Source organism: Mus musculus, chromosome 14, assembly GCF_000001635.26.
Source record: "Mus musculus strain C57BL/6J chromosome 14, GRCm38.p6 C57BL/6J".
Lineage (NCBI taxonomy): Eukaryota > Metazoa > Chordata > Mammalia > Rodentia > Muridae > Mus > Mus musculus.
In genome coordinates this window covers 13,592,572-13,616,312 of record NC_000080.6, presented here as the reverse complement: position 1 = coordinate 13,616,312, position 23,741 = coordinate 13,592,572, and the positions used below count along the sequence as shown (strand labels likewise).

The 23,741-nt window shown below is 39.9% G+C and overlaps 1 protein-coding gene across 2 annotated transcripts in view; it reads right to left on the bottom strand.

Annotated features, from left to right (window-relative positions):
- Window positions 1-843: 843 nt before the first annotated feature.
- Synpr (synaptoporin) overlaps window positions 844-23,741 on the bottom strand; it is a 330,690-nt gene continuing 307,792 nt past the window's right edge. For both annotated transcript variants that reach the window (NM_028052.4, NM_001163032.1), the window contains 2 exons: window positions 7,552-7,743; window positions 844-2,589 (listed from right to left, as the gene is read on the bottom strand). In NM_028052.4, the coding sequence (NP_082328.3) occupies window positions 2,332-2,589; window positions 7,552-7,743 (450 nt within the window). In that variant the 3' untranslated portion in view covers window positions 844-2,331. The remainder of the gene's footprint in view (window positions 2,590-7,551; window positions 7,744-23,741) is intronic.

The following is a 23,741-nucleotide window of genomic DNA, read 5'->3' as shown; positions in this document are numbered from 1 at the left end:
ATTTAAAACAATGACTTCATGAAATTCTCAAGCAAATGGATGGAACTAGAAAATATCCTGAGTGAGGCAACTCAGTCACAAAAATACATGCATGGTATGCATTCACTGACAAGTGGCCCAAAACCTGGCAATACCCAAGATAACAATTCACAGACCACATGAAGCTCAAGATGAATGAAGATCAAAGGCTTCACTCCTTAGAAGGGTTAACAAAATACTCACAGGAGCAAATACAGAGACAAAGTGCAGAGCAGATACATGAAGGAAAGGCCATTCAGAGACTGCCCCACCTGGGGATCCATCCCATATACAGCCAAAAAACACAGATACTATTGTAGATGCCAAGAAGTGCACTGATAGGAGCCTGATATAGCTTTGTCCTGAGAGATTTTGCCAGAGCCTGATATATACAGAGGTGGATGCTCTCAACTAGCCAATGGATTGGGCATGGGTTCCCCAATGGAGGAGTTAGAGAAAGGACTGAACGAGCTGAAGGAATTTACAACTCCATAGGAAGAACAACAATATCAACCAAACAGAGCTTCCAGGGTCTAAACCACCAACCAAGGAGTACACATGGAGGGACCCTTGGCTCCAGACATATATGTAGCAGAGGATGGCCTTGTTGGGTATCAATGAAAGGAGTGTCCCTTGGTCCTGTGAAGGGTCGATGCCCCAGTATAGCGGATGCAAGGGCAGGAGGCAGGAGTGGGAGGGTTGATGGGGGCACACACTCATAGAGACAGGAGGAGAGGGCATCTGAGAATGCAAATAAAATATGCACAAAAAGGTGGAAATAAAAAAAGTGTGAGAGGGAGGGGCAGGAGATAGGGGCATAGATGCTAGAAGAATTGCATTTAACCTTTATTCTCTCATGATTAAAGCCAACAGGGCCCTATAGTTATGATTCTTCATTGTTCAGTCAGTTTGTATGCAATAACTTTATTGAGGTCAAATAGATATCACAGTACAGGATTTAATAAACAATAGGATTTAAGAAACTAGTTACAGATAGTATTTAAGACAGCCTATTTTGTGCTAAACTGCTTTCAACATCACAGATCACACATACAATTTGCACATCAGTTACAACTTTATCTAGAAGCACAGATGTTTAGCTTGCCCTTCCTGTTGGGCATTCTTATTTCAATTGAGTTAAAATGAAGAAACGAAGATTGGTTTCTTCTTAATAATGAATATGTTCTGTGGAGAGTTTCATGAGAACCCTCTTTGGGAATAGAGTGACATAGAGAAGCCATTATTAATCTATGTATAAGCAAATCGAAATTAGTAATTCTGTTAAGCTATAACATGAGATTTCTAAAATTAGAATGAACAACATATTAGCTTCAAAAATAAACAAAACTAAACAAACGTTCATTTGGTCACATAAAACAGCATAGCTCATTTCTTAATACTACTTAAACTATGGTGTCTAAATCTGCCTCTCTGGATGCAAAGAAAACGCCACTCTACAAGCACAGGGTCATTGGACGTTATCAGTCATGGCTCGTAAGATAAGATACACGAAACTGCATAGAAAGTTACAAGAATGTAAATATTTACTTAAATAAATCAGAGAAGTGTTGAGCAGTCACCTTACAGAACACTATTGACAAATAGGGAAAGCTCCCAGACTTTAGCTCTAATGCATTCAGAACTTGGGTAAAGTCAGAGTGACAAACTTGCAAAGTCTAGAAAGACATGCATACATGTCTTTAAATACTTGCTTAACAAACTCATGATGCAAACTGAAATGTCTCCAGAAATACAGCCAAACATTCTGTGAGAAAATACTTATTCATGCATGAAATCATATAAACATTGTTTTATCAAGTGAAAACAATAGAGAATAATTATCAAAACAGAGTTACAGTTCTAAAAGGCCTAAACTAAAAAATAGTAATGCATGCATGATGTGATTCATCAAATAGTCATCTAGAAATCAGTAAAATATTTGTTGCATCAAAACACATACGAAAACTGTATACTATTTAAGGTAATCTATGCACATTACATACTAGAGACTTTAAGCTACAAATGCTTCTACTATTTTTACCACAATACAAAACGACCATAAAAGTGTCTGTGTATATAACAAGATACTTTCTAATTACCCATCTGTGATGAATAATTTATCTCCTTATGACATCTCATCTCTAAGTACCATTTATCACCACCCAGGCCTTTGTGTCTTAATGAGGACTACAGATCTCTGATTTACATTCAACATTCTCTACATTAATAATTGATTGAAACTCTTAAAAATTCTTCTGCTACTGAAATGGAGGGTGGTGATGCTATCACCAGAAGAATTTGGGTGATACTCCGTTATATCTGATTGTTAAAGGAAGTGGGACCACTAGGCTGTTGGCCAAACTCATCGGAAGTTGGCCCCAGATTCGCCTGCTGGCTGTACCCACCACTTGACCCATAACTCTCTTGGTTGTAGCGTCCTTGATTGTAGCTGCTGGAGTGCTTCTCCATGGGGTCTGAAAGGTATCTCTGTCCAGAGGAATGCCAGCCAGTCTCCTTGAAAACAAACCAAATGTTTCCAGCCCAGAGGATAAAATTCAAAAACCCGAAGACCTGAAAGAGAATTGGAGCAAGTGGTTAAAAGCCTGGACAGGGATTTTAGATGAGCCTGCTCACAGGGATTCTTCACAGTGCCATGGGTGAGCCTTGGCTTTAATTTTGAAGTCTGTTTAATTTTTTGCCTCGAAACCACTGTTTTGACTTAGGATTCCTAAACATTGTCTATATGCCAGCCATTACATGAAGGGTATTGATTCCCTTAGTCTAAGAGACCAGTGTTATTATATATTATATGCCTATATTAAAATGTAGAAACAAAATTCAGCAAGAAAAATAACCTGGTTCAAAGTCACATGTCTTTGTAAGTACCAGATCTGTGATTCAGCTCTATTCTGTCTGCTCCAAAGACCAAGTCCCCACCAAAGCCATTCCTATCTTCACAAATCTGCCATTCTTAATTTGTATAAGGTAATAGTTAAGTCATGTATAATTGAGTATTTTCAGTTTAATAATGGTGCATTAGGTGCTTCTTGTCCAAATGAGTTGGTTCACAAAAGCACGAAACATGCAATGGTACAGGTGATAGAAGAGCACATGCATGTTTGTATACACCATACCAGAGTTTCTAAGTGACTGTGCCCATGCCTCTCACCTTCAGGAGTAAATGGTAAGAGCATGTTATGAATGGAGTACAGGATATAGAGAAGAGTGAAGCATTTTTTTAAAAATAGGTGTGAGGCTCTCCTATGCAAATTTTTATCTTTTTATCATGAACCTTGCTGGTAAATCACTGGACCCGTGTTGCTTCCTCAGGGTCAGCCGTTTGGTGAAGGCAGAACTGTTCATGATTGCAATGGGCTTATGTAGGAATTACATAATATATAGTTTATTCATTAGTCATTGGTTGACTTGGTAAGAGACACTCTATTTTAACAACCCTATGGGGAAAAGGCAACAACAGCATGACACAAATTGGTGACATTAGAGTATAGTACTCCAGCATGACTTTGTCTAGTTAAAATGGCTTCTTGGTTAGTCTAGTGTGTCATCTGTCTTTCTCTCTTCTCTCTCTCTCTCTCTCTCTCTCTCTCTCTGTGTGTGTGTGTGTGTGTGTGTGTGTGTGTGTGTGTGTGTTTGTAATGTTGATATCCCCAACATGCAGGGAATGAAGGCCTTAGATAAAAGGTATTACTAAAGTATTCCAATGTTTTAACACCAGGTATATCACAGCACCACCTGATAGCAAGCTGAATGACAGGGGAGTGAAGGTAATATTTCTGTCTTGGGGGGGGGTAGTTGAGAGTATTCAAGGGGATGTGTATAAAGCTGGACACATTAGTTAGCACTAAATGATAAATCAGACTTTGAATCATGTTCTGTAGTAGTCCATGGATTGTGTTTAGTTGACTGTCACCATTGCATAAATGGAAGGAGTCTTTGGCTGTGAGGACATATTCTTGAGAAATAACAACAGAGTAGACTCCTAATTGATCTCACTGAAGACTGATTCTCAAGACCACTTTCTCTCTGCCTTCCTCCCTTTTCCTCCCATTTTGTTTTCAATTGCAAATTCTTGTTTTCTTTAACATTAACCTAAGCCTTAGGTTGCTTGGCAGGGATGATATGAAACATAAGTAAATCATCTGTAATAGTTGAGTAATCATAGCAAATTAGTTAATCCCCAAAAACCTTGTACACGGAGTATTTATATGTACAGTCACTAGGATATTTTCCATTTAGAAAAATATCTTGGTTTAATTCCATATTTGTAAGTCTATTCGAAAATATGGTTCAAAAATTATAAAATGGTCTCTTCTGATATAAAGTGATGACTCTGCCTAGAAATGTGCTTCTATTTGTTTGCTTGTCTTGGTCATTCTCCATGTCCTTCCTACTACTCAGTTTTTTATAAGGGCCCAACTTAAAATTAAGAACAGAGAACATCCTCTGGAGATGTGCAAGGAATACTGTTTTCCTGTCACAATCATTATGGAATTATCAAAAATCCCATTGACTGGTACATTTTGTGACATATGAGTCTTTGAATCCTGCTACTTGTTCCACTTGAAATGGGGAGAGATTTTATTTAAGATTAGATGTGAGGACATCAGAAAGATGGTATAAGCCTGTGTATAACATGAGAAAGAACTGAGAGGTAAAATGTGGTTATCCATAAAGATGATAATCAAGTTATCTGTAGTAAAGCTGGAAAAGCAAAAGTAGAAACTATGGACAGAGTGTAGTTATATTTAGTAATGATTGGACACAAACTGAGATATTGTAGTCTCTTTCTTCTATTGTTTCTTAAATACTATAGAATCCTTGAAGACCATGCTAGGTCTGTGCCTATAGCTTTTTCAAGTAGTAAAAGCATTAGGAGAGTTTGGATCCCATTCTACCATTACCGTTGTTAAATCCAGAAACGTTTTCTCGGATCCTTAACAACACCCCTTTGCATCTATAATGTCTAAATACCTCACTTATATTAAAGGGCTACCATAAAGTGACAAATGTCAAAGAAAATTATATTGGTTATCACAGAAGAAAATATCATTTCTTGACCTTTTTCTTTGTAGAGATTACAAATCATAGTGGGTGCATGGTTCCTTCTTCAAAACTTGATCTTGACCTGCAGGGTAAGTTCTGTGAGCTATGATTTGACTACACAATGCCTAAACCCCTTAATTCAATTCATGAGACTAAGGTGGACACTTGACCCCAGAGGGGCTGATGGGAAGCTCTCAACCAGATGTTTGTAACTGGATCCAAGTGAGTTTAGGTCAGTCTAAGCAGTTTTCGTTCTAAGAAAAGTATGCATTTATCATTTCTCTCTCTCTCTCTCTCTCTCTCTCTCTCTCTCTCTCTCTCTCTCTCTGTCTGAGTGTGTGTGTGTGTGTGTGTGTGTGTGTTATGCATGTGGAAACCAGAAGACGACTTTTTGTGGAGTCTGTTTTCCCCTTCCTTTGTGAATTCTGGGGACCAGCTAAGTAAGCATGGGCTGTGAGCACCTGCACCCAATAAGCCATCTTATTTGCCAAAGCTATTTCTTTGGAAAGATATATACACTCAGAAACTGTTGGTATCTCCCTTCTCCCATATGCACAGGAAAACCTTAATACTCTAGTTGGAAAAGGAGAATAACACAGATGCACATAGAGAAAGAGACAGGGCTAAGAGATAGAGAATTTGAAAAGCCCAGTTTCTTGACTATCTTCCAGCTCACAGCCCTGCATTTCAGTCTAGAGAGACACTTCTACTTTTTCTCATTATTTTTTGGTTTTGTTTGAGCTAGCTCAATGTGTCTTGAAGGCAAGCACATTTGAAATTCAAAACCCTCTGTTGACTGATTAATATCCACTGCCTGATGATAGTAATACATAATTCATTTTCCTTGTGGTATGAAGTTTTAGTCCAATAGTTTGAGGTCCATCCAGGAACTTTTCTACTGGAGAAAGAAAATGGGAACTTAGGTAAAAGTTCCTACTACCTGGCAACTCATAGAGAGAATATTTTGGTTGCCTGTCATTCCATTTTTGGTTTTCCATTCTCGGTTTTCAGGCCTCAGCAGGCTCATGATATCTTTCCAAAAACCTATCATTTTCATCCTGAAACTGGATTCTGTTTCTCTTTGAAATCTGGATGAAATGAGTAGACACATTAGTCCTACAGAACACTTTAAACCTTGCTTTAGTCAGTCTGAGTGCGCTGTTCTTCTAAAACTTCTAGAGCCTTAGCAGTCAAGGGTACAGTGACAACCTTGAAGACCTCACCATTCACTTGCTGACGTGGCTGTTAGGTTTAGTAGAACATATTATTCTTCATCGATAAGTTTTCACTCCCAGTCCAAGGATTACTAGAATATAAGTTGAACTGACAAGACTGTGTAGGATGCCCTAACTACTAGGAGATAGATTATCAAGCTAGCACTTGATAAACTTGATTGTTCAACAATGTCAAGAAGCACTTTTATATTTGTTCTCCTGGATTTTGAAATCAGAGTCACAATTATTTCTTCAACACTGCCTACCAACAGTGTACAGAAACATCACTATATATCTTAATGCATACGCCCAAAATATCACTCACAGTTCTTGCCAGCAATATGTAAGAATGTTAATGATATCCAGGGCATAGTTAAGTTTCATGGTTCTTATCTTACAAAGGCAAGATTTATGGAAAAACTAGGGACAGTGTAGCAACCCTTGCCCTGCCCAAATTTCAGAAAGCCTTAGGACACAGCTTAACTTTGTAGCCAAGATAATTATTCTTAACATTTGCTACAGTGTTCCTTTAATGGCTGAGCCTTCCACTCCTCAATAAATGCTTCTCTTATTTGACATTAAAGCTTATCTATCAGACACAGCTTCCTTCTGTGGGCTAACACAATTGCTTACACTTATAAATTAGGAATACAAGTTAGCCTTCCTTCAACTGTAAGTATTCCTCATTTCCTGTAAGGCTCTGATTCTTGATGACAGTGTTTTATTGTTCAACTACTTTAGTGCATATTTTGTGAGGCTAACAAGCAGCTAAATTGGAGCAGAGAGAAGATACACAATTATTCTAAGTACTTTTTCAAGCCACACATTTCCTCTTGTTCCCTGCTAAGCCTATATTTTTTTCTCCAGTTTGGTATATTATATGTGTAGTTTTAATAAAATGTTTTTCTTCCAGGAAACGTCTGAGTTAACAAAGTACTCCTTTTAGCTTCTGGCAGCCTTCAACCTCAGCAAGTAGGTTTTATGTAAACTCCGAGTTAGAATTTTCACTAGACCGTCATCTGAGCTACAACTGCTAATACCTGCTGGGTTCATATTAAAAACTCTGTAATGCTGCCGATTACAGTGTGTGGGTTTTGACAATGAAAGTCTCAAGGGCTAAAATAATCATCTTACTCCTTCAGTAAGATTTCCTGTTTTTGCTTGGCCTAGTTTTGGAGGAAGAAATGGGGCTGACTTCATCACTGATCATCAAATAAAGACTCAGTAAGTGAAGTCTGGATGAACAAATACTTACCACAGATGTGTTTAAGCTGGACATGACAGGGCTGTGGACAGCCATGCACTTGTTGGAAGGCTGCTTGCAAGCTGACATCAGCAACAGGACTTCTTTGGGATCTGTTGCCACTTTGACATCAGACAGTCCTTTTGCCCAAGCAGAGGAACCCACCAGCCACAAGAATGAAAAGACTACAGTGACGATAAAGTCCTGCACAGAGAGACACAGGAGAAGAAGGTAGATATAAGTCCCAGAAACAAATCTGCTAACTTAGGCAACCACTATTTGTTTTTTGGAAAATTCTAAGCTCTCATAGCACTAGGACCTAGATCTTCTGTCAGAAAATAATAAAGTTTTGTGACAACATATTTATACTTACATGAGATAAAGGATTATATTTTTATTTAGTTTTTGTTATTTCAGACAGAATGTCTCTTTGTAGTCCTGGCTGTCTTGAAGTTTCCTTATACAGAGAAGGCTGGCTTTGAACTCATAGAAATCCTCCTACTTCTGCCTCCCTAGTGCTGGGATCAAAGGCATGTACCACCACACCCAGCAGCATTGTTGTTTATTGAAAACCTGCTCTATCTCTGAAATGACTCAAGGTCTTTATAATCCTTATCATCTTGTTCCATAAAGGATCCCTCTTTGCGTATGGTAACATAAGTCAGAGAATAGTTTAACTATGTCTGAAACTCCACATGTGATGATGGTTTTCTAACTGCTCACCCCACATTCTTTATCCTGTGGTGTAATGGTTTCAAACAGTTGGAGACATTTGCCCATTGTCAAAGACTCATGGGTGGCAATATTTATTCACTTATATATTTGTTAATTCAACAAATAAAGGTACTATCTATTTCATGCCTGGAACTGAATTAAGTAGAGGGCAGTACTAGCTATTATAGGTTTTTGATTACTATAGACTTAGAATTATGTTTACAATAATCATGTTATGCTCTATTTTTTTCTGAGATAGTGCCTCTCTTTTTGTAGTCCTGGCTGTCCTGTGTTATAGAAATTTTTAATCCTGTCCCAGAGTTTCTACCCTGCCTTGATCATTGAGTTCCTGAATAAAAGACACATATAACCTTTATATTTACAATAAGTCTTAATTACCTTTAAAGCTGGGCAGATATCTACCCTCTATGCTATTAGAATCTACTTTTGTATCAGTAGCACAGAATTATTATTTACAATTTACTGTTTTTTCTGGGCTTCTCTTAAATCCAATTGATCAGCCTTCAGGGCCATGTTCTAATGGCTCACCTAATCTATGTTGGAGTTTCCTTTCTCTTTCACCTTCTTCTACCCTCATGGTTCTCCTCCAACCCTAAACCAGGGAACCCTAAACACCACCTAGGCCTTATCTGCCCAGCTATTGGCTGTCAGCATTTTTATTCACCAATCCAAATCAACTTGGGGACAAGGTCACACAATGCCACTGAAATCTACATGTAGATTTTCTTGCTGCTGGGACAACTAGGTCTTGGGGTCCCAATATTAGCATTAGAATACAATCAGCATCAGGCCAACCTACTACATTTCTCCCTTTTTGTCCAATTAAAGTATTTTGAAACAATTATGAAAATTATTATGTATAAATTATATTTAAAAGTCCAGTATTTTGTAACTTAGATGTGGTACTTTATCATATATCCTATCTTAATGAGTTTACAGTTTTGTACCTAAATTATCTTTAATTTTAACATGTATTACGATCCTAAAACCATCTTTTAAAAATCTAGAACATCTCAAATCCTAAACAACTTAACTTTAATTGTGAGACTATAACTACCTAGTCTCTAACCCCATCAGAAAATTGAGAAGGAATAACTATTAAGAGTATGCATTAAGTGTAGGAACACAGCTTCCAAATTTTAAACAACTGGCAGAGACAGCTGACTTCCTGGACAGTTCTCAACATCTCTTATAAAGTTGGAGATCATCTATCTTCAGCCTTCTAGACCAGAACATATGACATACCTTAAGTGAAACAGGAATTATGATGGACTAGATTACCCTGTCTTGAGAGAGCTTAGCAGTCAACTATCTTGCATCCATTTATCCTTTTTGGATAGCATTTTGTCTGCAGATGGAGTTGCTATAATTGAAGCAACCCCACATAGAGGTGTGGTGCTCAACATCTTCTTTGAAGTAGAATGGGGTTACTTTCAGGAGCAGATGTATCTTGTAGTCAAAGATCTTTCAATAATGAGATAACCTTAAATGTCACATTCTATGGATGTCTGATGCTTTTGAAGACCATCTATTTATTCGTGGCATATCTACACAAGCAAAGATTACATGTCTCCAGTTTCCCAGTACTGTACTACATAGGATGTATATGTTTGTGATAATTCAGACTAGTATCTAATATGACTATGATTTGATTGACTATCAACTTGTATTACTTAATTATCCTCAACAGTTTGTAATAGCAGCTAAAAAAAAAATGGAACTAAGCCTTGTTGTATAGCTACAATGCCTATCTAAAAGTAACAACAGAAAAAATTGCTGTTTCATCTAAAAAAGTGTTCTGGGCAGCATACCCCATACATTTTTTTTTCTTTTATTCCTTGGGGAAGGGTGTGTTTTATCTATAGGGCCTGCACTCAGGTGCACCCATGTGACTTTTCAACAAGACTCATGGCCTGTACTGGGGAAGCTGTTGTTTGGATCTTATGTCTGTTAGGTGTGAACCTTCTGGAGAACGTTCTGGAAGTCTCACAACTAAGACAGTTAAATCTTGGAAGCAACTATTCTTTTAATCCAGTGGCTCTTGTGAGTTATGTAGCTCACTGGTTTTAATTTCATTGTTAGCTCAACAATATTTAGGGTCAAAATTTGATCTAGGCACTGGGATTTTCAGGCATGGAGGTAACCTCTATTTCTGTATACTGTACTCATACTTTCTCATATTTCCTTCTTATATCTAATCATTTTCAATTTGGGTTGTATGTACTCTGTAAGCCACCTTAAATTCTTTCTAGAAGAATGCAGAGGTTTAAACTGCAAGCAAGCAAATGCAGCGTTTATAGCTGTTTCAGTATTGGCAAGGATAATTCACACCTAGTGTTATGGTTTATATATGCTCAGCCCAGGGAGTGGCAATATTAGAAGGTGTAGCCCTGTTGGAGTAGGTGTGGCCTTGGTGGAGTAGGTATGTCACTGTGCCTGTGGGCTTTAAAATCCTCATCCTAACTGCCTGGAAGTCACTATTCTTCTAACAGCCTTCAGATGAAGATGTAGAATTCTCAGCTGCTCCTGCACCATGCCTGCCTGGATGCTACCATGTTCCCACCTTGATTGAGCCTCTGAACTTATAAGCCAGCCCAATTAAATGTTCTTTATAAGACTTGTCTTAGTCATGATGCCTGTTCATAGCAGTAAAACCCTAACTACGACACCTAGTGATTAAATATGAACCAAGTGTGTCAAATCTCAACTTTTGGTGCATAGCCAATCTGGTACCTTAGTTCATTCTTCATTTCTCAGGCAACCTGAATTTACTCCTATGTATTTGTAGATAAGTAAGTCCAAAACAAGGGTCACCAAAGTAAATTAAAGGAGTTGGCAGGGCCTTCAGACCTTGTTGTTGGCTCTAGAGAGAACTCACAATCTTACTTTTTCTTGTTAGTCAAGGCTGTCCATCTTTACTTCATGGTCTTTTGCTGTGTTCAAAGAGCACAGTGTTCTTCCCAAAGCCGCACCACATTGACAACAGCTCCTCTGCTAGCTTTTTTACTTTTGGGGGCTCATGGTTGCATTGCACTTACGCAAATAATTGAGGGTCTCACTATTTTAAAGCTTTCTCCACAATCTTAGTTCTCTCTGCAGTGTTAATCTCCTCTTGCCATGCCATGATGCAGTCACAAGTTCCAAGTATGAGGATGGGACATCTTTGTAGGGTCATTATTCCACCTACATAGTCTGGAATGTTTTGAATCTAGGGATTAGTTGGAGAAAATTTAGTATTTTAATGATGTTACATCTTCCAAGTGAACATGAGGTGTCTGATTTCATTCATATATTCAAATAGCATGGTTTCGGTAAAGTGCAAAGTCTTGAGAAAACCCTTAAGAGGATAAGAACGTGCAGGGCAGTGCCCTTCATAGAAATATATTGTCAGAGCTCATAGTTTTTGTATAGCTCCAAGTATAGAACAGTGCTCTTCATTATTTATACTCATCACAATTAGAGGCAGACTTCTTTAAATGCCTGTAGGGTTTAGGAAAAAAACAATAGTATTTTGTCCATTTAGCAGAATAACTTCATATTGTGGATCAGGCTTTAAATCTAACAAGAATTGGTCACTCCAATGACATAAATGCCACTGTTGCACCAGTGGGCATGTCTCACTAAAACAGTTATTGTTGTAATTTGTGGGGTTCACAATAGTGTAAGACTGATAGCTACTTTTCTCCTTCAGGATTGTGCATAGCACCCATGGAATTTAGTCAGTAAGGGTAAAGCTTCCGTGTCAGTACCCATTTTTTTCTTGCTCCATCATTCAATATGTATTAAATTCTCAAAGAATTGATGAATATATGTGTAGGGTTCCATTTGGCTTTTTATTTGGATAATGGAGAAAATTATGTCAAACTAACATTTCCTGAGCATTTTCTATGTACTAAGTATTATTCCAGATTCATTTGGATTAACTCAATCCTGATAACAACACTTCAAAACTCATGCTAATTCTGTTTCCATTTTGTAATTGAGAAACTGATGTGCCAGGATGTTAAATAAATCGCCTAAAGCCTGAGTTAATTGATACAAGAGCTGAGATTCTAAGTCTGATCACCTGTCTCCAGGGGTTGTGTGCTTGAATGCTTGACTTCAGTATGCTGCTTCTAATGTCTACTTTAAGAAGAGTTTCCTAGTTAATGCAAATGCACTACAGGATCTCAAGGTCCAGAGAGATGAATCAGGGAGTAAAGGTGCCCGCTGCCAAGTCTGATGACCTGAGTTAGATCCCGAGAACCCATGTGGTAGAAGAGAACTGACAACAATAAGCTGGTTCTCATGGGTGCACTGTAGTGTAAACACACACACACACACACACACACACACACACACGAGTGCACACACATATGCACAAACACAAACATGAAAATGTACACACACAATGTACACACGAACTAAATAAATAAAAGCGAATGGATGTAAAGAGGCTACATTGAAATGTTTTTCAAAAGCTAAATTTGAGATTCTGGTTAACTTAAGTTAGTGAAGCACTTTTCTGCAGAGGAATTAACTTCCTTGCACTGGACTAAATATAGGGCTTTGAGGACATTTTATCTTCTAGGAGTACACAGTAAAAAGGGGAGCTTCATAATCTATCTCCTACATAAGTTAGGAAATCTCAGCTCTGAAACTGGCCAGATTGAGATTTGAATCCCTAATCTTATACTTTCATGTTTTTAAGCAATTTGGTAGATTTCTTAAGACCACAATTTATCCTTGTAAGTTGAAATAAGGATTTTCATGGCATAGTTGGAGGATTAAATAAGTTATTATAAACAATGTTTATCACTATGCCAGGAATGAAAACTTTAATAATGTCCCATTAAAACAACAGTGACATCTCTGACAATACTAACAGCGTGTGGCTATGATCAGGAGCTGTCATGGTGGCTATGAGAAGGAGCTGTCATGGTGGCTATGAGCAGGAGCTGTCATGGTGGCTATGAGCAGGAGCTGTCATGGTGGCTATGAGCAGGAGCTGTCATGGTGGCTATGAGAAGGAGCTGTCATGGTGGCTATGAGCAGGAGCTGTCATGGTGGCTATGAGCAGGAGCTGTCTGGTCACTATGATCAGGAGCTGCCATGGTGGCTATGAGCAGGAGCTGTCATGGTGGCTATGAGAAGGAGCTGTCATGGTGGCTATGAGCAGGAGCTGTCATGGTGGCTATGAGCAGGAGCTGTCATGGTGGCTATGAGCAGGAGCTGTCATGGTGGCTATGAGCAGGAGCTGTCATGGTGGCTATGAGCAGGAGCTGTCTGGTCACTATGATCAGGAGCTGTCATGGTGGCTATGATCAGGAGCTGTCATGGTGGCTATGAGAAGGAGCTGTCATGGTGGCTATGAGCAGGAGCTGTCATGGTGGCTATGATCAGGAGCTGTCATGGTGGCTATGAGCAGGAGCTGTCATGGTGGCTATGAGCAGGAGCTGTCATGGTGGCTATGAGCAGGAGCTGTCTGGTCACTATGATCAGGAGCTGTCATGGTGGCTATGATCAGGAGCTGTCATGGTGGCTATGAGAAGGAGCTGTCTAGTCACTATGATCAGGAGCTGTCATATGTATGCATCTATCTTGGATGATTTATCCATGCAAGTGGGGAAACATAGATTAAGAACAAGGTACTACTGCAACTATTCCCCAAAGTCAGAAAGTATGAAAGCCTTATGATGGGAAAACAATGTTCAATGATTTAAAATAATTGCTGTACGTGATTTATGAATGTTTATGTGTTCCCAGCATGGCAGGCAGCGTATTCTTAGTGCTGAGCATGCACTCCCTGCTGAAAACCTGCCAATGACAAACCCACTGATCATAAACACTAAAGGCCACACAGAGGGTCCTGAAGAACCCTGAGTGGGTCGTTCTTCTGCCATTCTTTACCTAACCTTTCACCTCTCTATGTAACACACAGGCTTTTTCGCTGTTACTCTAGCCCACCCAGAACATATGCAATGCAGAAATTTCATCTGAGACAGTCCGCTTGCATACAATCACAAACAGGGCTTGCTTGCTTCCTTTCACCTTCAAAAAAAAAAAAAAAAAAAAAATCAGTGTGGCCAGGTGCTGCCTTGCTAAACATATATTGACATCATTTCCCAAAACAATTCCCTAGTATCTTTTCAGTTTTAATTTTCTCATTTTTTTTTCAATTTCCCCTTTATGATATCATGTTGAAGTTTTATGATTTTCTTGGTTTGGTTGTTTACCTCAATTAAAATCTATTCATCTTATGGTCAGAGTTTTCTATGATGCACATTGCATTGAACAGTGATTGTTCTCTAAAGAATGAATGGATGTGACCTTGGGTTCAACTCAGCGGACAGTCCCACAGTCCCCAGAGGAGGTAGCACTTCCAGGCACTCAACATGCACAAGATCTTAGGATCCCAGGATTCCAGGAGCTTGGTCATACCAGGATCTCAGGGTCTCAGAGGAAGCTTGACTGCCAAGAGCTCTGACAGACCCAGAATCTCAGGATCACAGAGAAAGTTGGACTCTGAGGAGTTCTACTTGACTGGGATTACAGGAAGTACAGGCTCCAATCAGATATATCGAGGGCAGGGATCACTTGAGATAATCAGATGGTGAGAGGCAAGCATAAGAACAGAAGCAACAGAAAACAAGGTTACATGGCATCATCAGAATCCAATTCTCCCACCATAGCAAGTCCAGGATACACCATCACACCAGAAAAGCAAGACATGGATCTAAAGTCACTTCTCATGATGATGATGGAGGACTATAAGAAGGACATAAATAGCTCCCTTAAAGAAATACAGGAGAACACAGGTAACAGCTAGAATCCCTTAAAGAGGAAACACAAAAAATCCATAAAGAATTACAAGAAAACACATCCAAACAGGTGAAAGAATTGAACAAAACTATCCAGGATCTAAAATTGGAAGTAGAAAAAATAAAGAATCACAAAGGTGGACAACTCTGGAGATGGAAAACTTAGAAAAGAAGCCAGTAGCCATAGATGCAAGCATCACCAACAGAATACAAGAGATAGAAGAGAGAATCTCAGGTGCAGAAGATACCACAGAAAACATAGACACAACAATCAAAGAAAATGCAAAATGGATAAAGGTCCTAACCCAAAACATCCAGGAAATCTCCCAACTGTTTGGGGAGCCCCGAAAGGCTCCACTAGTGTTTGCAGTGCTGTGGAAATCTTATGGTAGATCATCCCTGAGACCAGATCTGATTTCTAATTGATCCTGATTAACCTTTGATTGCAAACAATGTAAGGCTAGCTGTTATGTTTAGAACAGGTGAGCACAGCAACCACATGGTGGCTCACAACTATCTGTAATGAGATCTGATGCCCTCTACTGGTGTGTCTGAAGACAGCAATAAATTATTATTAGCCTGCTCTGAGATCACAACCCAGTTGCTATTGGCTGGACATGGGACTTTGCTAAGTTCCTATCTATCAAGAAGTAGGAATGGCATAAAATATTCTAGTCCTTTTGCCAGGGATAAAGGAATTTATGCAGGATAGATTTTGTCTCACGTTCTGAAAATTCACATTTCTTTTGGTTTGGTTTGGTACAAGGCCAGGCTTCTCTTAAACTTGTGTTCTTCCTCCTCCTGCTGCCTTCGTTCTCCTGTTTCTGAGAGTATAGGAATATGCCACAAAGCCTGAGTAAATATGGATAAATACTTGCTTTTAATTATTCTCAATGTAGAAAAACTCTTATACAATAAATCAAAGTAAAACTGGATAAAAGTGTGCCAGCCTCCTGTAGTGAGATTTAGTAGCCAATAAATCAGGTAAGCTTATTAATTTCTTTCACAAATGTTTACTGAGAATTTTCTAGCTACCATGTCTTGAGATTATTAATAAAGATTAATAAAAACATATCTGTACTGACTAGTTTTGTGAGAACTTGACACAGCTGGAGTTATCACAGAGAAAGGAGCTTCAGTTGAGGAAATGCCTCCATGAGATCCAGCTGTAAGGCATTTTCTCAATTAGTGATCAAGGGGGAAAGGCCCCTTGTGGGTGGGACCATCTCTGGGCTGGTAGTCTTGGTTCTATAAGAGAGCAGGCTGAGAAAGCCAGGGGAAGCAAGCCAGTAAGGAACATCCCTCTATGGCCTCTGCATCAGCTCCTGCTTCCTGACCTGCGTGGGTTCCAGTCCTGACTTCCTTTGGTGATGAACAGCAGTATGGAATTGTAAACTGAATAAACCCTTTCCTCCCCAACTTGCTTCTTGGTCATGATGTTTGTGCAGGAATAGAAACCCTGACTAAGACAAGTTGGTACTGGGAGTAGGGTATTGCTGTGATAGGCCTGACCATGCTTTTATTTGAAAGAATGTGGATTTGGGGACTTTGGATTTGGAAAGCAGTGGAATGCTTTAAATGGAGTTTAATGGGTCATCCTAGTAGGGATATGGAAGATTTTGTGCCTGGGAATAATTTGAACTGTGTTGACCTGGCCCAAGAGATTTCAAAGAAGAATTTCATAATATGGCATAAAGACTGTTTTTGTGGTATTTTGGTGAAGAATGTGGCTACTTTTTGCCCTAGTCTTAAAAGTCTGCCTGAGACTAAGGTGACGAGACTCAGAGTATTTGTATTGTCAAAGGAAGTTTCAAAAAAGCCCAGCAGAGACTTTGTTCTCTTGTTAAGTCTTATGAAGAGAAGTTTAAACAAGCACAGCAAGCTTAGAAAGGAAAAATATAAAATATATGGTTTGAGTATTAAAGGGGTGCCAGGAAGTGAAATGAAGCAAAATCTTGTGTTCTAGGAGATAACAGATTAAGGGAGTGGGACCTTAGGGCAAGATTCTACCCAGCTGAATTTAGATTCAGGCATGGTGCTATACACCTTTAATCCCAGGAGACAGGAATGCTGATCTCTGCGTTCAAGGTCAATCTGCAGAGCAAGATCCAGGATAGCCAAGCTTAGGCAGTGAAGGATTTGGAAAACAGAAAGCCAGTGATAATGTAATAGTACAAGGGGATCATGTTCTAGTTCCTGTAAGCAGCAGAACTCGGCAGCTTCAGCCATGTGGCTCTGGCTCTAGAGATAAGAATGGAAGGAACTACTGGGACAATTGAAGCTGGTTAGCTGGAGCTAAGAAATTAACAGTGATTAAGAAGAGACCAGCCTCACGTAGGTGAAATCTTCTGGGAATTGTTTTCTGGGAGCACAAAGAAGCTGAGTTCCAGAGATATCCAAGGTTGTACCTCGTGCTGCAGCTGGATTTGGTAATGTGTAAGAGTCACCCAGGTGATACTTGTTTTGAAGGCATGAAGATGTCATGGAGAACAGCTGAGGTTTGGCACTGTGAGAGGTCATGGAAGGCCATTGGAGAAGGTGTAGCCTCAGTTTGAGTTGATGGCCCAGGACTGAAGGGGTCATGCAAAGGATTTGAGACCTGGCACCATGAAGAGAGCCTATGAGAGACTATTGGTGAAGTCTAGTTGGAGTGGAGTATTCCAGTGTATTGGAGATGTTAGTACCATGGTATAATCACCAAGAACAGCAGCCGTAGTGGAGGGGATCAACCTGAGCATAGAGTGCTACAAAGGGCAGAGCTGGAGAAGTGATGCCAGCCCTTAGGAGGAGTCCAAAAGATCAAGTGGAATCCCAGACACTAAAACAAGAAGCTGTAACATTGAAATCGCCTTGGAGACTCAAAGATGTTAAAAATGCCAGAGCCATGGGATATGTGCTAAGGAAAGTTGCTAACAGGGAATGGAACTGAAGAATGAAAAATTACTGGCCTCTTGTGAGAACATGAACTTTTTACCTTGGAGCCCACCCCCTCCCATCTAGAGGTTGTTCTCGGAACACTCCTAAACTTTTCACCCCAAAACTCCTCACCCTAAAGTTCGACCAAGAACATTTTTGAGATAAAGGCCTCCTGAAACAACCTCAAAATGAACCAGGTACTCCTTAGTTACGTAGAATCCTTTGGCAGAACCCCTTGTCCCTTGGCAGAACTCCCTAGTGATGTAAACTTGTACTTTCCCTGCCCAGTTCTCCCCCTTTGAGTTTTACTATATAAGCCTGTGAAAAATTTTGGCTGGTCGTCGAGACTCCTCTACCCTGTGCAAAGGTGTATGAGTTTCGACCCCAGAGCTCTGTGTGCTTTCTGTTGCTGCTTTATTTCGACCCCAGAGCTCTGGTCTGTGTGCTTTCATGTTGTTGCTACTTTATTAAATCTTGCCTTCTACATTTTATGTATGGTCTCAGTGTCTTCTTGGGTACGCGGCTGTCCCGGGACTTAAGTGTCTGAGGGAGGGTCTCCCTTCGAGAATCTTTCAGAACCAGCCCAGGAGAAAGCAGTTTGTTGCAATCAACAAAAAATGGAAAAGGATTGGAGATCTGGACTGCTTTGACATCAGCCGTGGAGATGCAGAGTTTGGAGTTTGCCCAGCTGGTTTTCTATCGTTCTTTGGGGATTACAGTTAAGTGATTGGAAGAATCTCAGAAGAGACCTTGAACTTTGGATTTTTAACTTTGTTGAGACTGCTATAGACTATAAGGACTTAAAAAGTTGGACTAAATGTATTTTGCATTATGCTATGTTTAAGTATGCCCCCCCCCCCCCCTCATGGACTCATGTGTTTGAACAAGTCTATGCGGGCCAGGGAGTGGAATGTGATGGTTTGTATATCCTTGAGCCAGGGAGTGGCACCATTTGGAGGTGTGACCTGGTTGGAGTAGGTTTGCCTTTGTGGGTGTGGGTTTAAGATCCTCAACCTAGTTGCCTAGGAGTCAGTCTTCCACTAGCAGCCTTTGGATGAAGACGTAGAACTTTCAGCTCTGCTTGCTCTGTGCCTGCCTGGATGCTGTCATGCTCCCACCTTGGTGACAATGGACTTAATCTCTGAATCTGTAAGCCAGCCCCCAGTTAAATGTTGTTTGTTTGTTTTTTTTTTGTTTTTTTGTTTTTTTTTTTGACTTGTCTTGCTTACATTTGCTAAGGCCATCAGTTCTCTACTCTTTCCACTGTGGCCATTCCTATCTTAGGAAGCCAAGCAATAGACAACATGAGTACAGATATACTGTTTATGTGCTAGTCTTGACAAAAGAGTATTGCTATCTCTGTGAATCTGGGCACTCTAACAGTTAGCTAGCCTAAACCAGCATTGTTAAATATTGTCTTGGTAGCTTGTACAGGAAACTTGTAGGGGGAAGTATTGATTCCCTAATTGGTTCTTGATTGTGTCAATAAGGAGGTGGAAGCCAATCATTGGGCAAATCCAGGTCCCAAGAGGAAGGGAAGGGATGAAAATTCAGATTTTGAAAGGTTTTGGAACAGGAGGATAAAATCACCATGTAGGTCTTGGGGCATCTATAGTTTGTAGCCTCTGACTCAGGTGGAGGCCAAGGAGAATGGAAGTGGGGGGGGCTATCTAATAAAATTAGGATAGGAAATTCTTCACCCAGCCATTGAGTTATCTGGCTATTTTTAAAATATTAAACTGTCTAGTGTTTTCCATCTGCTGCGCTAGGTGGGCAGGAGGAAGAGGGGGCAGCCAGGGTGTTGTTGGTAGCTTGGCAGAGCTAGCCTCGAGGGGTTAAGGGAGCAATCACAGTTCCAGGTCAGGGAAGCAGCTGGTCCATGGCCGAGCTATGTCTGGAATGAGATCAGCGGCAGTGTGTCCTTGGAGCCAAGCTGAGAGCATAGCCCCGGGAAGGCAGTAGCGTGGATATTTTAAAATTACATGCAACAAAAACTAACCTCCTTCCAAATAACTGGCTATTGGTATCACAGATTCTGAAAGTCCCATAAGATGTCACACATATATCATTAAACACACAACTATTAAAAACAATTTAGATATCATGTTGATGGTGGAAGTCGAGGGAATCACAGTAGCAGAGTTGGTAAGGATGAATCTGGAAATTTGGGTATCTTATTGAAAGCAATATTTTAAGTTTTATTTGGATAGTACTTCCAAAATATTTTGAAAATTGCTATTGAACCAGCTGAATGAAAATGTTAAGAACTGGGTAATTAGGCCCCATCGTTATGTGTCACAGCTAGGAATTATTAACATATCTGCAAAATGCCAGATATCAGACAGTATATAGGTAGGACATCTGGAGGGAGCCTTGCCTACATTAGCAGCCTGGGAGAGCCAACATTTACAGAGACTTGAGCTTCACCTTTCATGTGTGTTCTCTGCTCTACACTATTTTCTTGTCATTTGACAATTTATCACTATTCTGAAAGTCCCATACATATGAGATGTCACACATACAGACACAAAAAAAATCAAAAAAAAGTCATACAATGGTGGATAGAAAAGAAATTAATAATGAAAAAAATCATAATTCAAAGTAATTTCCTTATTTATTTCAACATTTTTTTAATTGGATATGTTCTTTATTTACATTTCAAATGTTATCCCCTTTCCCAGTTTCCCTCCCTTCTGGAAACACCTTATCACATCCTCCCTCCCCTTGCTTCTATGAGGTTGATTTTCCACCCACCCAACCATTCCCACCTCCCCACCCTCCATTCCCCTACACTAGGGCATCTATCGAGCCTTCATAGGACCAAGGACCTCTCCTTCCATTGATGCATGACAAGGCCATCCTCTGCTACATATGCAGCTGGAGCCATGTGTACTCCTTTGTTGATGGCTTAGTCTCTGAGAGCTCTTAGGGGTCTGGTTGGTTGATATTGTTGCTCTCCCTATGGGGTTGCAATCCCCTTCAAGTTGCACCACCCCTACCACTAACCTATGTTTGAAAATTGTCAAGTTCTATGGAAAGTGACCACAAATAAGCTACACTGAGAAATTTTTATTGAGAATTGCCTGACTTTTCACTTGTCCTCTTCCCAATTGAGATAGCTTTCCTCTAAACCTTGTCTGTCCTTTTGCCATAATCTCTTCTTTATAAACCTTTTTGTTTGTTTGTTTTTGTTTTTGTTTTTGTTTTTTGTTTTTTGAGACAGGGTTTCTCTGTAAAGTCCTGGCTGTCCTGGAACTCACTTTGTAGACCAGGCTGGCCTCGAACTCAGAAATCTGCCTGCCTCTGCCTGCTGAGTGCTGGGATTAAAGGCGTGCGCCACCAAGCCTGGCCTTTCTTTATAAACCAAAACCAAAACAAAACAAAATGAAAAAACAAAAAAGCAAACCAGAAAATCTACACAGCCTCAGCATCCAAAATTATATAATAATAGAGTGGGAAGGAATTGTGGAGACAGACTCAGCTCATCACATGCTCCTTGGAATAATAATTCAAGTATTGCACTAGTTTGTTATTTGACACCACTGGCATCTCAGGTGGACTACAGAGGGTGGTCAAGGATGGCCAGCACTGAAGAAAAGTAATTTACCCACACAGAAAACTTGCCACACTTCAGTATCCACGTCTGTGACTGATCAGGAGTTCATTCATTTTTATATGGACTAAGATGTAATATATATATATGTTATGGAGACTAGGATAATGGAAGTGTTGCAAAGATGATGGTAAGGATGATATTTTTTCAGAGGATAGGATATATATGTTCTTGCTCAACGACACTGGGCAAGAATACAGCTGAAATGATTCTCGTCTTGATTTATATTTTGCTATCCTTTTAAAAGTATAATCATGTTTCTGAGATTAAATAAATATTGCTTGAACTTTGACAACTCAACTTAAGGTGTTGAATTGGGTGTTTTGTAGGCATCTTAATGTTTGTAATGCGGGAGGAGGGTTAACCCTTCATTTCGCCAAAATACACAATAAACCTGATGTAGCTATGTCAAGACAGGCCATTTGAAGGTGCTCCACCCAGAGGAATGAGTCACTGGTACACTGAATGGGTGCCCGGTCATACAACCTAGCAGAGAGTATGTGTGTTCTCAGTCATCATGCTGCCTGAACAAAAAGAGAGTGCAAGGCTGGGGTATGGGAATGGGAGGGTTTTTTTGGTCCTTGATTTTATTATCTATCTCTATGCAATGTCTCTATGCAAATGTCCCCTTCATGCCCATCCCTTTGAGTGATTAGTCATGATAAGTTTTGTATGGTTCTGGAGTAGGCATATTTTACTGTATTTGACCTTTGGAAATGGTGAAACCTTTCCATTTAGGGGAATGGTTATGATTCTATCTCACACTTTCTTCCAACCAGCTTTGCCCTTTTTCAAATGAGCAAGTAGCATTCACACACAGGTTCTTGAAAAGAGCTATTTTTCAAGCCTTCCCTATGCCTTTCTAGAATTGAAGACCCATTACTCTGTCAAATATCAACCCATCTGTCAGCCTGCAACAGATGGTTCAAATGAAGAACTTTAAAAATACCAAGGAGGAAATTATTCTGTGCTTTATCAGACAGAGCTTAAATTCTATCTAACTTCAGCAGTATCCTTCCCTCCTTATCATGTGAACTGAAAGTGGGGAAAACATTGCATTGGAATTACAAATTAGAAGCCATTACTCAGCAAGATGATTTCTGGCTTCAAGACAACTTTACTGTTAGATGCGAAGCAGGAGATAGACTTGGGCTGTGGTCTTACACTAACACTGTTCAGGCACATGTAGTGAAACAGTGGAAAATTAAGACCTTGTCTTAGAAAGGTAGAAAGGAAAGGATCGCCCTATGAAAATCATGTGATAAGGCTTCTGAATAAATTACAGAGGCTCTTACTTTCACCATCTGTTCTCCTTTCTGTTCTTGCTTCTTGTTTTCTACAAGATCATCCTTTAAAAATTCTGTGTCTCTGGTAGGCAAATTTTGAGCAGGTACCTAACACTAGAAGGCGGTTGAACATGAAAGAATGAACAGATGTGGATTAAGTGTTCTCTCTCTTCATGTGTTATGTCTCCATTTGTTTCTCTCTGTGTGTATGTGTCTGTCTGGCCCCCTCGCATGAGCGTGTTTGTGTGTGTGTGTAAGAGAATAAACATGGAAACTCCATTAGTTTCATTTTTAAGTATGTGACTAAATTGCCATGGCATTATCAAGCTGGCAGTTCATGTGTGAGGGTTTTACTTTATTTAACCATTCTAGGTTATGGTCCATCATTGTGGGGGACTCAAGGCAGCCAGAAATAAAGCAGCACGTGGCATCTTTAGTTGGGAACAGAGAGAGAATGAACCTGTGCATGGCTTTGCTCTGCTGACTCTCCTTTCCATTCAGCTAAAGTTCTAGCCATGACATGGTGTCACCCATATTTCGAGTTTATATCCACATCTCAGTTAATGGAATTAAGATAATTTCCCACAGACATTCCCAAAGACTGACCTGATCTCAAACTATCTATTTAGACTCTTCCCTGATGGTTTTAGATTGCTTCATGTTGACAGTGAAAACTCACCTTCCCAGAGGCTCATGCTAACTTGAAGTGAAATTGTTTGGGAGGGGCATATCACTAAGGCTGGCCTTGAATTCACTGTGTAGTAGAGGATGACCTTGAATAGCTGATCCTCCTGCCTCCACCTCCTGAGTGCTGGGATTAAAGGCTTCACCCTTTCTATCCAGTAAACCAGG